At 40.4% G+C, this 17,670-nt stretch overlaps 1 protein-coding gene across 2 annotated transcripts in view; it reads left to right on the top strand.

Moving 5' to 3' along the window:
• LOC121331038 (FAS-associated factor 1-like) overlaps positions 1-17,670 on the top strand; it is an 88,231-nt gene that overhangs the window by 24,484 nt on the left and 46,077 nt on the right. For both annotated transcript variants that reach the window (XM_041278149.1, XM_041278148.1), the window contains exons 6-8: positions 37-128; positions 5,600-5,705; positions 16,877-16,963. In XM_041278149.1, coding sequence (XP_041134083.1) covers positions 37-128; positions 5,600-5,705; positions 16,877-16,963 — 285 coding nt within the window. The remainder of the gene's footprint in view (positions 1-36; positions 129-5,599; positions 5,706-16,876; positions 16,964-17,670) is intronic.

Here is a 17,670-nt window from a genome sequence, read left to right as displayed (position 1 = left end):
TGTTTTCATCTAACGCTAGTTCTCTCCTGTTTTCAGACTGTATTGAGGAGTCTACATTTGCCCAAGAATAACAGCCTCTATGTATTAACGCCAGACATAGCGCCAACAGCCACGACAAGTCAATCCGGGTAAGAACTGATACTCTACACTTGCACAGTGGAACCTGTGAGCCTTCAACAGTGCATCAGTGCGGTACTCAGTTAATAGTTGATCTCAAAACATTGCCAAGTAAAGGATCCCAGCAATTCAGCATCAAAAACATGGATAGATAACCCATTCCATACCATGTGTCTTAAAGCAGAGGTGTCCATTCATGGACCTGGAGGGCCATTCCACTCCAGGTTTAACAGGTAAAATGAGATCATGATCCACTTCAGGGTCAGGGTGCAGCTTTAATTGGTTCAATTAAACAATTTAGAGCAGGGTTAGAACAAAGGCCAGGACTGGAAGAGCATACTTTGGCCACCCCTGGCTTAAAGTATGAGCTAGGGTTACCTTTGTCATCTCCAGCAGTCAGAAAAGGGATTCAGATTCCCCGTGTGAACTGATGTGTAGCACAGCACCTCTTTCACAATATGCTGGTATTTAAAAAAAAAAAAAGCTGCCGATTTCCTTGAAATTTCTACTGAGTCAATCCGAAACCTTTGCTCAAACCCACAGCCAGTCAGTCTAGAAGTACTAAGCACTCAATGAAAAGCAAACAAAATTATTCTTGGAAGAAGAATTTTACCTGGTAAAACTATTGCGTTTATGTAGTGGTTTTCAAGTCTGTGAGTGTGTGTGTGGGGGGAAGGGGGGGGGGGGGGGGGGGAATTCACCACATGCACCAAAACATCATTGCAAAAGATAACTCTTTCAGCACCAAGTAACTTAGCTGAAAGATTGCCCCTAGGATAACCAATTATATAGGAGCTGAGAACTATTTAAAAAAAGGGCTAATTAAGCAAATTATCCATTCAATTAAGGGTCTAGTTAAGTAATTGGGAGCTCAGTTGGAATGAAAAGCAGCAGAAACATCGGGTACCCAGGACCAGGGAAGCCCTGCCCTAGGATAACCAATTAAATAGCTTCAGTGTCTTATAGTGCCCCTTTCTTATAAGTGAATTGTAGCGTTGAAAAACGTTTTCATATTTAACACTACAGAGTGGTTTTTTAATATCGGATCTATGGAATCTATCTTGTGTTCCTTAATTTGCAACGTCAGAATAACCGGGGAGAAACGCACAGTTCCAAATTACCTGCATTGTTAAGCAGTTCTCTCAATTCAATTTATGTTTTAGTTTAGCTTTTTTTTCTTTACATTGTACTTCTTATAGAAACAGAAAACTCTATGAACCCCATGACTTTGGGGGGCGTCTTCATTTGTGTATTGACTACAATACTCCACGAACGTTCAAGGAGTATCCACTGTCTACACCTTGACCAATGTAGAGGTTTGTAGTAAAAATACATTTTCCTACCTTAACTTCAGTGCAGTATTATTTGTAGACGTGTAGTTCCAAAAGCAAAACACTAGGGGGCAGTGTTGGGTAACGAAACCTTGCTTGTGCGTTTTCTAGCAGACTTTAGAAAGAGTGCAGCTATACCCAACCATCGCTGTACTTTCCAATACAAAGGGATTTTAAATATCTGATGGAGTACAGAAAAAAAATTGAAAAAATTAGTTAGCGTTCCTTCGTTTCTTCACTACATTTTATTGCTAGACCTCAGACCTTAAACTCTACATCATAGCAGAATAAATTAAAAAGATGTCTTAATAATTATAAAGCATAAGGCTGAGTGGTTGATTCTTGCTGATTCCATCATGCTTGTCTTATAACATTTACCACAGGCAATAAAAGCATAAAACTATATAGTGGGTAGCTTGTGAAAAACACATTGAGGTAACGTGTACATTTGACTATGTCTTATCTGTAGAACACCATCTTCTCACACACTTTGAGGACAAGACTTTCCTACATAAAATGCTTGTGACGGTTGCATGTAGTATTTTATAATAGAATCAATATGTTACAGCGCTGACCAACGGCTAAATGAGAGTGATGGATTAATCAAGGTCTTCTCTGATAATTATGACAAAACAGTCTGCAGTGCTGTGCATCTTTTGGGATGGAGTCCACACAGTGATCTTCTGCAATCCAAGCTGAATTTATTTTTCTTTTTTACTGGCAAGTCTGTTTTCTTCTTATTGCCCAAAAGGTGTGAAGCCTGACCTGCACAGTGGGTGACTCTCAAACAGCTCGTCAAACAATATTGAATTGTTCGACCTGAAAGGTGACACAGACCAAAATAGCTGCATTGTGTGTCCTGTAATGATGCTGCAAGCTGTTAAATTGCAGGGATCACAGTAATAGCAGCACTAGCCATTAAACAAGGAAGCCTACAGTCTCTTCAAACGCCTGAAGAGCTGAGAGAGGTTGTTCCTGACAAGTAGGGGTGTGTAGCGTGTAATTATCAGTGCTAACTAACCAGGGCATTTAGCACAGCGCTGGGCTCTGCATGGTAAAACAAGCCTGATTCCTGGAAACATACAGCAAGCCAAAGTATTATTGTTTTATACAGAGGTCGTATTAGACAGGGTGGCTGTAAAGTCCATAGACCACTATGGAACACTGCTGTGGAAAAATCAAATCAATAAAAAAATAAATAAATAAAATTTGCAGCAGTGAAACTTGTCAGTTAGAGCCCTCTGCTTTATTTTTAATTATATTGGTTAATAATCTCTCTAGGTTTGCAGAGAGTGGAATCTGGAAGCAGTGTGCAATACCAAGTACAAGGTCTCAAAACTACAGTGTTTACTCAGGTCCTGCCTGGGATAATAGAATTGTTACTGAAAAATTCCTTGGTTTATCAAAAGTTAAATCCTATTTTTTTTTTTTTTTTAAAACCCATGTCCTTTGAAAATCAGCATTAAGTGAACACAGTTTAGATTGAGTCTTAATCATATTATTACCTATAATTAACAAATTGGAGTAGGCCAGGTTCTAATCTTCCCCAAAATACTCACCCAGATATTTATCTAACAACATCTACAAAGGTTATTTACGACGACGTTTCACTTTTCAGAATTCTTTGAAAATAAAGGACCTAGGTAGTACGATACACAAGTCATTAAGAAATGTATTTAATTAAGAGGCAGCACCTTTAAACACACTCTTTAAACTAGGCTGTTCAGAACTGAAATAAAAAAATGTAAAGCTGTGCAAAGTTTCAGACAGGAAGCTTTAAAAACACCTGCAAATGTGATAATTTGATTGACAAGCGAATCCCTGTAACCATCACCAAAAAGGACATTAGTGTCAACCTGCAGTCAGCGGCAGCCACCTGTTGTATTCAAGCCAGGTCAATTGAAATCTGCTTTGAGTTTACCTCCTCCTTCCTAACCTCCACCTCGTTTTCAGGCTCGCCAGGGGGTTGACAGTCGAACTGGGATACATGCTTATGTCTACTGTTTTAATTCTCTAATAAGGAAAGAGTTCTCTTGCCTGGATAGAAAGGAAAGAGAGGAGCCATTTGGTTCCTTCCCTGAAGCCTTCTCTCCTGCTGGAGGAGGTTTCATGATGACAGGCAGCCGCAGTGCGGCCCTCTGTTGCCTCCTGGATAGAGCAGAAATTGAACAACTGTTTTAAAAATAGCTCTGCTATTTCAGCTGGAATTCAGTATGGGAGGGAGTTCACTTGCGTCTTATATTTCATCTGAGTTATATACAATGCAACCTATTTAGGTTTGCAAAGCACTTTCAAAGGCAAAACGGATCCTCTTGAAAAAACATTTTTCAAAATCCAATCCAGATTACCCACGCAGTATGGTTAGTTCTCACAGACGCTAATGCATAGCCCTTATTTTCAGACATGATTTACTAAACCATTAGCCTTCAGACCTGCAAAAGAGATTTGACTGGATAGCAATTCTCCCATGTGCTTTATCTAGGCTAATTGTAGCAGAAGACTCACCTAAGGTCACACAGCGAATAGCAAAGCTGGAAACGTTACCCAGGGTCTCCACTATGTTTTAGTCTTTCTTTGTGAGCGTTCAAACACTCTGCTGCATGTAATTAAGAGTCTGTAATTAAAAAATGTTAGCAGAATTCTGTGGAGACCAGAGAGTAGCAAAGCAAGTAGCAAATGATGGATAGCAGCAAACTCTTCACCAGGCCCACCGGTCCTATATGGTAACTCTTGCTGCGTATAAGGGGGTAATACAGTTACTGTGTAACACTGGTGGGATAGTTTGTATCAGAGCTGTAGGTTTCACTGTTCCTTATCAATTGTACTCTGTGCTTGATGGGGGGGCGGGTTACAGGTTTTAATCTGCACAGTTTCTTGACCAAAGACGTCAAAGATAGGACATGTGGTGGTCCTGCTTAGACGTGCTTTTTTGTGGTCACGTGATGACCTGACTTTTTGGTTTTTAGATGATATAGACCAAATGCTTTGAGATATTGCCATCAAATTTGGTACAACTATACCCTTTCATTCTGGTAAATCATGTGCATTGTCAGTTGTGGCAAATTGCTTGGCAGCTAAAACCACCAAACTAATTTTACTTGTGACTTGAGCTGGATTTTATCCCAGGCCTCCAGAAGTGAAAGGCGTCTGCATCAGCGAGCTGGGCTGCCTATCCCCTTCAGGGATAACCTTTAGAAATATCTTGTAATAAAGACACTCATCTGCCTCTGTGTTTCAGCTCTGTCTCTCTCCCCTTCCTGCATCGCCACGTTTCCAATCTGCTGCATTAGCTACAACAAACATTACATTTACATACTGATTTTGCATTTTCATTTAATGTAAATATGCTGTCATTACAGTAAATTTGGGCTTCTGTTAACATAAGCTTGTCTAAATCTCCCAGCTTAAGAATGTGATTGTATAATTATTGTGTGTGGTACATATTAATTCCAACAGGCTCATCATTTCTTTGATTCAGCGCAGTTTAGTTGGGAACAATAGCTGAGCTTCATATTGTATTCAGACACATTGACTAAACATTTGCAAAAATGTTGATTTAAACATGTTTATTCAGGAAGGCTTGTGTGACTCAATCCCTAAGGCTTCATCACCAACATGGTGCCTCTGCCCCCCGGACCCTCTGCTCTAACCACTAGGCCACACTGACTCCCAGACCCTCAGCTCTAGCCACTAGACCTCACTGTCTCCCAATCCCTCCACTAACCATTAGGCCACACTGCCTCCCAATCTTTCCCCTCAGCCACACTAGCCCCCAGCCCCTGTGCACTAGTAGTCTACACCATCTCCCAGTCCCTCAGGCCTAGCAGTCTGCCCATACTTCCTCTGTTGTAACAACTATCTTAGTTCATAAAGTCAGACCATTGTAAATATAAGCCTCACAGTGTGAATTATCTCCTTTCGTATCACTTTGGCTGCGCTGCCTGTAGCTTGCTTGCCTGCCTAATCACTCCAGGCTCGCTCCCTTGGCATGGTGACGGAGCAGCAGGTTTGTCCGGGCTTGTCTTGGTAGAGTTCGTGGGGGTAGGGTGGTGGGGGGGGGGTGTGTCCCGGTGGAGCTGCTTGCTCGGGTACATGCTGGAACATGCTTGTGTCTGACTCTCCTGTTTGTTTTGTTTATTCTCTCCGTTCAGCGCCCTGCAGGAATCATTAAATCAAAACTTCCTGCTCGTCATTAGCCATCACGAAGCCCAGCGGGACTACAGCCTCAACTTCCCAGGAAGTAAGACCATTCAGGAGGTGAGTGAGAGCAATGTGAATGATAGCAGCAGCCCTGGATGGAAGTGTCGGTGTCTGGGTTGTTGCTCACCATTTGTTCTCTGTGCTATACAAAGTGAATCCAACCAAGAAGAATACATTTCTTAAGATATAACTGTAAGTTCAATTAAAACAGTTCAAATTATAACTGTGGCGTTCAGATAATTAATAACTTTGCATTTACTAAACTACTTGAACCTGCTGTCTTCCACGGAACCATTAAACCCCATGGCAGTTGCGCAGCGCTCTAATCACTGCGTGACTCGAACCCACTTCCTTCAGCGAGTGGCAGGTGTGCCAGCTACTGTTGCACACTGCCCTGGAACCAAGAGGATTATTCCTTTGTAAAGATACCTTTTCCTTGCCATCTGATTATGTTCCATGTACACACAGAATTGGATTCTAATAGCTGAGCTAGTGTTTGATCTGCCGACAAATTGGCATTTGACGGAAAGGAGACTTAATTTCCCCCATCTCAGATTAAACACTGGATTTGGGAGCTGATAAAATATTCATGGGCGCGTCCTGTTTGCTCTGCCTTTATTACAGTTTCGCTAGCTCAGTGAAGGCTTCGCGAAGCTGCGAGTGAAACGGGCTGGCCCGCTAGGACAAGCCTAAGATGTTTATGCAGCTCTAATGCAGTCCACTCTTTACCTGATATCCTATGCATAAGGATTCAGAATTACTCCATCAATTATTCACTGCAGCATTTCCATTGCCTTGTAAGAAGCTCCCTGAAGCCTGGATTGGCAAATGCAAGTTAACCCATCGGGTGCCCTGAGTATTGTCTGCTGTTCTGAATTTTGCTGGTTCTGTAGATCAGACGTGAATTTGCTTGGTATTGGAAACCACTGCTAGGTTCTCTGTATTGAGTTATCGGGCTTCAAGAACCCTGCACTTTGTACTTTTTCATGCATGCCTTTGAATACAACTGGAAACATGCATGTGTTAGTAATATAACATCAGTATATGTGAGGCACCAGGGCGGTTCAATGGATCCGTGAAAATAAAAGGTGTTGCATCCAAATTAGAATATATTATAATTGTCTCTTAATAGCATCATCTCATAAACAAGGACTTGAATATGATTTCTAACATACAATTACTTACTGGGTGCATAAACCCCAACAGGAAAATGAGGAAGAAAAACAATCAAGTTCATTCTCCTGATCAGCCCAGAGCTGCTGTTTCAAATAGATTAAACCAAAAGATGATTTTAAGCATTTGCAATAAAACAGAGCAAAAATGTTTTTAATCAAAATTCAGAAATTCAAATGTTTTTATTTGGATTGTTAGAACATTTTTTTCTTTAAAACAGCATCTGAAGTGCTGGACTACGGTATTTTATCATTTTTGGAGTTCAGTCTTGTTATTTTTTGTACCTTCAGCATTGCAGGCGTGTAACCACAAATAATGCATTTAAACCAATAAGCAGTAGCCCTGTGACACGTATAAGATATACACGTTTATCAGACCCCACGAGACTCCCTTTCAGTACTGCAATACGGCACACGAGGGGTGAAAACTGGCAACAGATCAGCCGTATTTTGATGATTCAGCCCGTTGATGCCATGTTCCAAGCCGCAGTTTGAAATTGCGTGTGATATTTCTTGCCTGTAAGTTCTAGATCTCTGTAGCCGTTTGTTTGTGTATTGAAGTTGTGTTTGTTTTTATCTCGTGTGTGTGTGTGTGATGTGCCGGGGGAGTTTCAGTGCAGGGTAATTAACCATGCGGTGCTGCTGGTATCTGGGGACCCAGCTCCAATTCATCTCTAACTCAAGTGATTTGATAGCTCTGTTTTTATGTGCCGTGACAACCTGGCGAGACGTCAGGTGCAGCAGTATCTCTTCAAGGAAAATAGCTCAGGTTGACTGACTCAATTAAAACCTAACAACATTAAGGGGGCCTGGTGAATATACCTTGAACTTATTAGATATGAAAAGTTTGTGGGTATTTATATAAAATGTTTGCTTTTCTTAGTAGTCAACACAGATTCTTCAGGCACAGAATACAGCATTACTTTTACAATGTGGGCATGTATGACAGGTGGAGGCACATTGAAAAGCCAACGCATTAGTTATACCCAGAGAATAACATGACAGATTCCTGGTGAAGTCACACTTGAACCTCAAGCAACTAATATCTACCAGATGTGTTTTTTTTTTTTTTTTTTTTTTTTTTTTTTTTTTAATTATTATTATAAAGCAGAAATATAAAGTCAGAATCCAAAAAAAATTATGTAATAGTAACACAGTTACTGTGTAGCTACTAGGTATCCAACAATTTTACTTCTGCACAAGCCCAATATCATGGAAATCTTTAAAACAGTACATTATTGTGATCTTGCTAAACTGTTGAACAAAGTGTACACATTCTGGGTTTTATAAATCAGGGAAAGAGAGAGAAAGTCAGATTGTAGCAGTGACCATTACTGTAATAATCCCACTTGACAGCTTGTAATGGTGCTAATTGAAGAGATTAATTCACACTCTCCTCATTCTATTCAGAGCCCAGAGCAGCGGCCTGTTTTCCTCCTGGAGCAGATGGCTTTGATGAGCACCTACTGTGCTCTTTAAGTGCTTTGCAGGGATTACAGAAACGGGGGGGGGGGTTGCTGTCAGGAAAGGGTTTAAAGGGAGAGGAGAGGACAAGGGCTGGCAGCTCCGGGGGGCTCCGGCAGGGAGAATGAATTCAAACACCGGACCGCCTTTCTCTAGGCACCCGGGTTTCTTCTGAATCAGGAGAGACAGCAAACATACATCTCTGTCTGGATCTAAGTATACACATGTTTATCACTCTGTGGCAATCCTGGTATATGAGCATGAACATGTATCTTCCAAACAGTTTGTGGCAGCGAAAAAGCTTTTTGCTCTTAAGGGACACGCGATTTGAAGTACAGACATTATTACATTTACTAAATTAAAAAAAAAAATCTTTTATTACAGTTTCAAACAAAAAAAACAAAACATTATTCTTCAGGGTGTAATTCATAACTAAAACAACTTGTTAAATAGCAATGAAGGTGCCCCTTTACAGCAAATATAAAAGAAAAAATCTTTGGTTAAAAAAACATGCGCTCGCACACAGCCCTTAAAACCTCTTCACAATACTGTGTATAAATGCATATAATATCAGATTTCAAACAGTTAAAATAATAAAAGAAAAACTGATGTTTCATACAAGACCCCTAATTGTCCAAGTCCCTATCAAATCCTAATTAAACACCAGTATTTAAAAATAAACTTGGTAATAAAATCAGACAAACATTTAGAGGAGATATCTTAGCCAATGTCTTTTTGCCATTACAGATCATTAAGATCATTACAATGTGGGCCTTTGTGTTGCGGAGTTGTGTGATTTCAATTGTAGTGCTTTTTTTTTTTTTGTCTATAAGAGAATTTGAATTTAAGTAGATGAGATTTTAAACAGGGGCAGTAGATTGATCCATGCCATTTAGACTATCCCTGGCACTTGCTTTTCTTAGCAGTTTCTTATCAAAGATAGTTCCTCCAGTTCTAGCATGTGTTCATCAGGAAGATAGGATTAAATGCTTGAGCTTCAAAATTCAGAATATAAGACCCGGTACACTGGAAAATGCTCCCTTTTGTTATTTGTAGCAGTCTCTGCTAATTGGGGGAGTTTAGGGAAGTTTTTTTGTCCTGTTGTTCTTCCTTTCAAGTGTTTTTTATTTTCTAGAAGAGTTACTGACCTGGATAGAAGCTCTTTTAGAAACAAGGTGAGAACTGCAGGGAGCAGTGGTATACTTCTACAAGCTGTTAAAGTTGGCATGTTAGGGCAACACAGGGAAATCTAGTATTGGAAGTATTCAGTGTGTACTGCAGGGCACAGAAGGAGGCACAACCCAGTTACCCCACGTATTTGCAGGGATTGTCACCTGTGGGTGCCATTCGGTATGAACCACTTCTACTATCATAGACAAGTGACACAGTAGCCTTGGTTTTCCAGTTGCTGAGCAGTCTGGGATAAAGATGACTAGTTAGGCCATATCCGTGACAACCTGCATTTTATATTGGTGGTACTCGCTTCTTACTGCTTTTTCAGGTCGGATGCAAGACACGAGCAGTAGAAACATGATAGCCTTAATGATGCCTAGATTCGAGACACTAAAACAATTTCGTGTAGTATAAAAAGTAATGTATACAAAGCTGTGCAGTACAAGGTGATAGCCCCACTTTCACACACTTGAACTCTGAAAATGGGATAAAATCAGCCTGTAATGAAACTGTAATGTGTTTTTATTTTAATTTTAATCTCGTACAAAGAAATTGCAGATGACTATCCGGTCAATGTCAGGGTCTTTTTATATATATATATATTTTTTTTAAATTTATTTATAGTTATCTAATAGTCCTACATAGATTGGCTTACTGCTCTGGTGTTTAGTGAATTTTTCATTGCTGCAAACGCGTTTTTAAGTACAGTTAGACTTTTAACTAGTTTTGTGTACATATGTGTCTGTATGAAAGCAACAAAGAGTTTCCTTTTCAGGAGAAGCTTGTTTTTTGTCCTCCTGTCTGTCGTTCAGTTCGGTGTGTCTGGCCACGGCTCTCGGGAGTTTCCAAGTCCATCTGAAAGTGAAGCTTTTTAAAAGGAAATGATTGGCACCTCGAGTTAAATATAGCCGGCGGTAAGCTGCAGAGCAAATGTTTGCCTGAAAAGCAGAGGGCAGAATAGCTGCTGCTGGGGTCTGCTGTTTCCGTGACCAGACGAGCCGGCTGAAGGATTTCACTCCCCAGTTTTTACAGCTGCAGAAGAGAGCGGTGAAAAAAGAGAAAGAAAGAAAAGCATCTGGTGCTGGTAAAGCTGCGATTGTTTAGTTCTGTTTCCTTGTCTTGCTGATCCAAGCTCTGAATTACGTGGGACCTGAAGTTTGTGTATTTGTAATTTTGGTCTTCTAAAAGTTGTCACCAGCGCAGCTGACACAATACTGTAGAAACGGCAGAACTTTCTGCTGACTTTGGCTACGTCCGAATTGCAAAGCCGTTTTAGCACTGATACTGAGATTCACAGACTCGCAATAAATATGCACAGCCTTACTCACTGCTATACTTGTGAGGGTTTTTACATTGACACCTAAGAGTGGATTTACTGTCCTGAACTGCTAGAAATCAACTTGAATTTTAGGGGGGGTGGGAAAAGATGTAAAATTATTCATGAGTTGGTGTCGTGTGTTTTCTTTACTAACGCTCACTTTGAAAAAGCTTGAATGTAAATAAATACCCAGATACACGTAGTCTACACAAATACACAGTATGATTCCCCTTTCTATCAAGTAAAATGAGTACGTAAAAGCTCATACTTTGAAGACAAGTAAAGAAAAAAAAAGACAGCAGAGAAATATTAAGGTACAGGTACTACTGCCTTTAGCCTGTAGGGGGTACTCCAAATCAAGACAGAAGCCACCTCTAGAATGCAAAGTATGTTGTTTTAAAACGTGACAGAGATAGCTTTATATAGCAGGTAGAGGGGAAAGATTTGCATTTGTCTGAGAAGTGACAGATTAATTGGATTGAAATCCAAGTGTCTCAACTCCTGAACCAATGCAGTCTTGCAAGCAGAGACCCTGATACAGGCGCTTGTTTAGTGGTCCTTCTGTACAAGGGAGTGAGGTGACCTGCGTTGCTGTGTTAAATGAGAGCTATCCAGTGTTTTTAACCTCAGTTTTCTTACCTTACTATATAAGTAGCATTATCACTACTTCCCATATTTTTGTGTTAAAGGTCTTTTGGCTCTGCTTGTCTTTTAATTATTAGGGATAGACGTCACTGTAGATAAAATAAGTCAAACTGTTTCTTCTATTGCAGTAGGTCATATTGTCTCATTGCAGCGAGATTATTGGAGTAAAACTGAGCTACATCACAGGAAGTGGTTTGGCTCCAGGAAGCTCTGCCACCATCTAGTTCTATAGCAATCTCTTTGAATATTTGAAGGAAAGAACCAACATGCTTTCAACAGAATAAAAAAGAAGGCGAACCAGTGATAATCTGTTGCAATCAAATGGATTTTAAAACATTGGTTCGCAGTCCTTTTTAAATGATTTTAGAATTGAATATGCTGCACTGCTTAAACTAAGATGCAGTTTGATTTTTTTTCTTCTGGAACATGATGAGTTTGCATTTTAGTTTTGCGTCCCTGAGCTGCGGCACAGCAGAGTTTGCGTCCCTGAGCTGGCGCACAGCAGAGTTTGCGGATGACATTTGCAGGAAGGCTTTGGGGAGGCTGCTCCTGAAACGTGCTTTAACGAACGCAAGGTCTGCTACCTTTCTGATGAAGTAGAGTGCACAAAAGGCTTAAAATAGGCGCCTATAAAGCGTATATTGTAGTGGATTGTGATTGTGGGGCACTGCAGATTTAAATTGCTTTAATTAACTTCCGTCACTCATGCCACGTAGCCAGAGTGATTGTTAGGTGGTGCTGGGAGAAATATTAGATGCATTAGGTGTGTAAATGACATCTAGAATGCATATCACACATTCTACTGCTTTTTAGTGCATTACAGTGTGGGGTGAATTATACTTGCGTTTTCCAGAAAAATCTAAAGTAAGGGTGATCCATTGTGTCATGAATCGTGGCACACTCTTGCGTGATCCTTATCATGAAAACAGGAGTACATATCTACTTGCACTCCTCCAAGTGGCTGTTTAATGATGGGCACATGTGATTTTAGTCGCTTGCTTTATGCCCTCGATCATTCATTATTTCTGTATGAGAAAAAGCAAAGCCACAGAGAGTATAACTCATTAGGGTTAAAGGTGGCAGAGACTGAGTCATACCAGCATCAGATCCTAATGGTGGTCCCTTTCCAGTAATAATGATTGGAGGGTTGCAGGGGGTGAGCGGGGGCTGACATTGGAGGTGCTGCTGATAACGAGCCTGGCAGGCTTCACTTCTTAGCCTGCTTGTTGCTCATTAATGATTTATAATGTCTACACTCCAATGAGTCCTGTTTGTGCTCTTCTGTTTGTTCAGTTGATTTTATATCATATGAAAGCTGATACCAGATTTGCCCTTATTTGCACCAATTGTGTGTGTTGCATTCCTTCAAAATAACAAATGCGTATATTCATTTTCAAATCAATCCAACAAGTTGTTTTAAAATAAGATGCGAACTTTCATAGAAACAATTATAATAAGAAGTAGCCTAGTTCCAAGCCTCTAAATTCTGGCTTGGTAACTTTGTAGCAGGTGTATTTTCCCTTTCTAAAAAAATGTAATTCTTCCTCAATATGTGCATCTTCTACTGTCTGTATCACCCTGATACTACCATAGTTACAACAAGTCAGGATCACTGTGAGTGTGTGCTGCTTTATCGGTACTTTTTAATACTAATAATACATTGTATGACTTCTCCCCCTGCAATTGTTATGTCTGAAGAACCCAATACTCACATAGAGGGTGTTGCATTACAACAACAAAAACACAATGCCTTATCCTCGTGACTGGGTCAACCTTATATTCTGTATTTCAGTTGCATGCGTTAGTCAGATATGCATATGTAAATACCAGTAGAAGTTCAGCTGACCTACTTTATTCACGCTGATCTCTTTCCCTGTAAAAAAACAAAACAAAACAAAACACTCCCTATTTACCAGTGAGTATATTTCAATTGCTGCTTGGCTTGCCTGCACACATAGTAAGAGGATGCTTAGAGAAGTCTTTTCACTGCAAGTTTTACAGGAATTTAAGAAAAAGGCTTTTTTTTTTAAATGAAAGTTTTAATTTGATCATGTTTTATTTGTTGAACCCTGTTGAACACCGTGATTACAGTGCTACAAAATGCTCAGTTGTGTTTCCAACAGAGGTTAATGTCGGTTAATTTAAGAGCTGCTCTTTCCCCCCCTCTTGCTGGACACTGGTCCTCAGGGGCTGAATCTGCGCATGACCCCTGCGCTTCATTACAGCAAAACAGAGGTGTTTAAGGCAGCCTGCCGGTCAGCAGGAAGAGCAGAAATCCCTGTAGCCCCCTGGTCAAACACAGATATTACTCTCTCTAATAACACTCTCCACCTTCACTGACCCCTCTCTTCATAAAGAGCACCCTGGCGCGGCACACACACAGCGGAGAGGCTGCCACGAGTTTAGGGAGTGGAGTGAAATGTAACTGGCCCTGGCTGTTCCTTACTGCGCATTGTGTTCACCAAGGCTCGCTTTGATGTCTACAGGAAGCCATAATAGTATTACCCAGTATTTCATGGTAGATTTCAAAATGTCATATTTTTCAGTTTGTCAGTTTTTCGTTAAATATATGCGAAAACTATAAAGTGGTATGCAATTCAATATGTTAACGTAACATTCAGCAGGTCTCATTCGACTTTATGAAGCAACACTAGTTCTACAGGGTGATACCAAGATTTGGGCCATAGCGGACCTCCCGGGGGGGGGGTTGTCACTGGTTGTATAGGGTCACCGCTTCTTTAGAACCATTCCATGTTACAAAGTTCCAGCTTCTCACACACATCATGGTCTGATTGGCAGCGGGGCTGCTATATTTCCAGGCTAGATTACAGCAGATTACTCTGATAGGGATCTAGTTGAGCGGGGGGGAGCCCCGTGTGGAAACGGAGTTCAGACAAGCAGAGTGTTAATGCAGCAGCTGGAGTCCAGCGAGCCAGAGCTGGGCTGTATGAGAGGAGGGATTTCACTGGGGTGGGCTGCTGGGACCGGATAGGATGTTTAGACTAGGGTTAAGAAAGTGAAAGAAAATGAACAAGATCCTTCTAATGTGAAGAATTTATTTAGAAAGAATGACTGCCCTGATTTTTAGGAGGTGGAAAGCAGCCATACACCCATGACAACAAGGGGTAAAACTTACATACAGGATTGGTATCAGTCTGGAAACATTGCTCTTTCCCTCCTTTTTCTTCCTAGTATAATGAAACGGTACTGTACTAATATTTCTTTTTGCACAGTGGATGTACTGTGTAAGATCTGGGCAGGGATTCCTTTCTTTACCAGACACATAAACTCAATTATTCTATATTGATTTCCAATATATATTTGTTTCATGTTTTGGAGTACTAGATATGTATAGAGAACCACTTATCCTTTTGTAATGAAACTTAGCACAAGTTACAGTATCTCAACCTGGGGATGTCATACTTACATGTGGGTATTTAGGGTCCCCGCAGTTGGCGGTACCAATTGGAGAGAGTCTGTTTTCTTCATAATTGAGGCCTATCTGGTACACCAGCAGTGGTGTACCAAACAAAGCAAAAGAATTGCAGCCCTTTACTGTCCCTATCTTGCACACGGTAGCTTTGGTTCAATAGACATTACCTAACGTAGAAAGCAACAGGGGTCGGACTGATATCTGAACACAATAGCGAGTTTATTCTGTGGCAAATCTCCCATCATAGTGCATTCTGCAGGCGTAATGTGCTAGAATACAGGTCCAGAGGTCCAGACGCCTGCCGCTTTGATCAGCGCTGGCCTCTACATCAGTCTGACGTTGCGTTTTAAACCAACACAACGGCGGAGTCGGGCCACTACAGTTTAAAACCACGGAATATTAATAAGTGTGGATCCACCACAGTGAAAGAAGGAAGTGAGCACTGTTTATTTCAGAACATAGGGGGTGTTGTGTTAGGGAATTAGCTTGGCATCCTCGGAGTGCAAATACAGGATCCTTCTCCACTTCGGTTCAAGACTTGTTTTGTTTAGGGTGTTATTTTTGGCCCTTCACCTATTTACGGAATCTGCTTTATTTTTTTATCTGACCGTTTTAGGGGTTAATAAGGGATGCACCCAGATAGCGAAATGGAGATATTTTGTTTTCAAAGGTGCTCGGGTGCATGAGTGATATTTAGTACATAATCAGTGGTCAAACTGGTTAGGTTTGGTGATGTATTGGAGTCTAGGTGGCACAGGGGGCAAACTGGTCTCTCAGTACTTTCATTTATATCTGATTTTATATCTGGCTTTTTATATCTCACAAATCTTTCAACCCTAATAGACATTTATAGTCCACAGCACTAAAAACCATACACAATTATGCATCACTAGCAGTGATTGCTTGAAAGAAGCCCAGGACTGAATGGCAGGATTCAAGTCATGATTGAGCTGCATCAGGCAAATGCTACCGGTTCCATTGTGCTGTAGACCTGCACTGTAAATGAGAACAAAGGCATAGTAACTCTAGTGACAAAGATCTAAACAATCAGATACATTCAGACAGCTTGAAACCTTCACAAACACGTACACACCTAGAAAAAGCCAAGCGCGTCAACAGGCCCAAGCACATGGTTAAATGCAGACGACATCAAGCAAGTCTCACAGTAGACTCTCTCATGTGATCAAGTTGCTGACAGAGTCAGAGCTTCCATCTCCCTGAAGGACTAGGCAGCCTGTTTTTTACTGGAGATGGCAGATGACCTTTAGCCTGTTCTTCCTCCTGTTTAATCTCCATGTGCTGTGGTTAATTTTTGCAGCATTTTAAGTCTTCTCCATTTCTTATTCGTGCTAGCATCATGAACTCCAGCCCCTCTTTTCCAATGTTCTTTCCGTAATCCGACCATTTGACCTACAGCACTGGAGGTGGTACCAGGAAGGAGATGGCAGTTTATTTTTCTTAACTTTGTTATCAATCTGTATATCCCAAACCCAAAGAGACATAGGTTTTCATCATAGTGAAGGGTAAAATGGATTTAGAAACGTTAGTTCTATATAATTTTATAAAATTTATCAAGTGGTTACCTACAACTTAATTCGGCCCCTAAACATGATTGAAGCAAATGTCTTGTCATGTGTCTCGTTAGGTGTGTTTTTCAATTACAGCAAGGTTTAGGTATCTCTTACATTTCTGCTTTTTACTGTGATGTGACCCTGCTGGAGAGTGGGAGAGATCCAGCAGCAATAGAGTAAAAAAGGAATAGAAGTCAGGGGTTGATTGAAATTAGAAATACTAAGAGACTCAAAATCAGTGACAGACGTTTCAACTGGAAGTTTTTGTCTTTTAATGTCATTGAATTCTAGTTTCTAGTTTCTTTTATAATTTTCTAAATTCAGCAGTATTGTGTGCTTAAAGGTTAAGGGGTTGATTTGAAGTAAGTTTTCAAAAAGGATCTACATTATGACAGTAGAATTGCAGTTGATTATTGTGCACTAACCCTGCGTCTGTTGTTTTCTGGTTGTAGGTAAAAAGAAACGTATATGACCTCACAAGCATCCCTGTCCGACATCAGCAATGGGAAGGCTGGCCTGCCTCTGCCAGAGATGACTCGGTAAGTTGGGTGAAATAACACCTCTTAAACTCCTTTTCTTAAAACACCTGTTTAAGTTTTAAAGCTTGTTTAGTTTCACGTTGTGGAACATTTAAGTGCTGGAGTTTCTTATTAGTTTACTAACTCTATAACAAGTTCTTTCCATGTTGGTGCCACATAACCACTATTAAGCTGTAGAATTATATCTTGTATTTTTATAGGTTGATGTATTTTTGGAAGGGGGTGTTCAGAGGACAAATGTGGAAATTCTTGGCTAAAGTTTGGAACCAGGTAGCCACACAAACGTGATACCAATGAAAACACGTCATAGCTTGCTGTGGGTATCTCAGCAAAACATAGGTTTATTTTCATTTAAAATAAAACAGTCCAAGAATCACAAAAAGGGAGTGCTATAGTGCCCTCAGAGCTGATTTTAAGTGTCACTTCCCATACATCTGCGCTTGATAGTTAGCCCTGCATTGTTAAAGAGAGATCACAAAAACTTACAGTGCTTGCTCTGTGTTTTAATAACAAGAATCTGAGTCTAGCAGATTAATTGATAATTAGGGCCAGTGACTCCAAACTATAAAAAGAGCTAACAAAAAAAAAACCCAAAAAACTCTTACACACGTTAATGGAAATGTCAAGCTAATTCCGTTAACTCAATTATCAGGTCTGTGGCTCTGTTACTTTCTACTTTTAATTATTAAAGATCTCTGAAAAAGAGG

Source organism: Polyodon spathula, chromosome 18 (genome assembly GCF_017654505.1).
Source record: "Polyodon spathula isolate WHYD16114869_AA chromosome 18, ASM1765450v1, whole genome shotgun sequence".
In the NCBI taxonomy this organism is placed as follows: Eukaryota; Metazoa; Chordata; class Actinopteri; order Acipenseriformes; family Polyodontidae; genus Polyodon; species Polyodon spathula.
The sequence above is the reverse complement of the archived record's forward strand: the minus strand, read 5'-3'. Positions and strand labels throughout refer to the sequence as shown.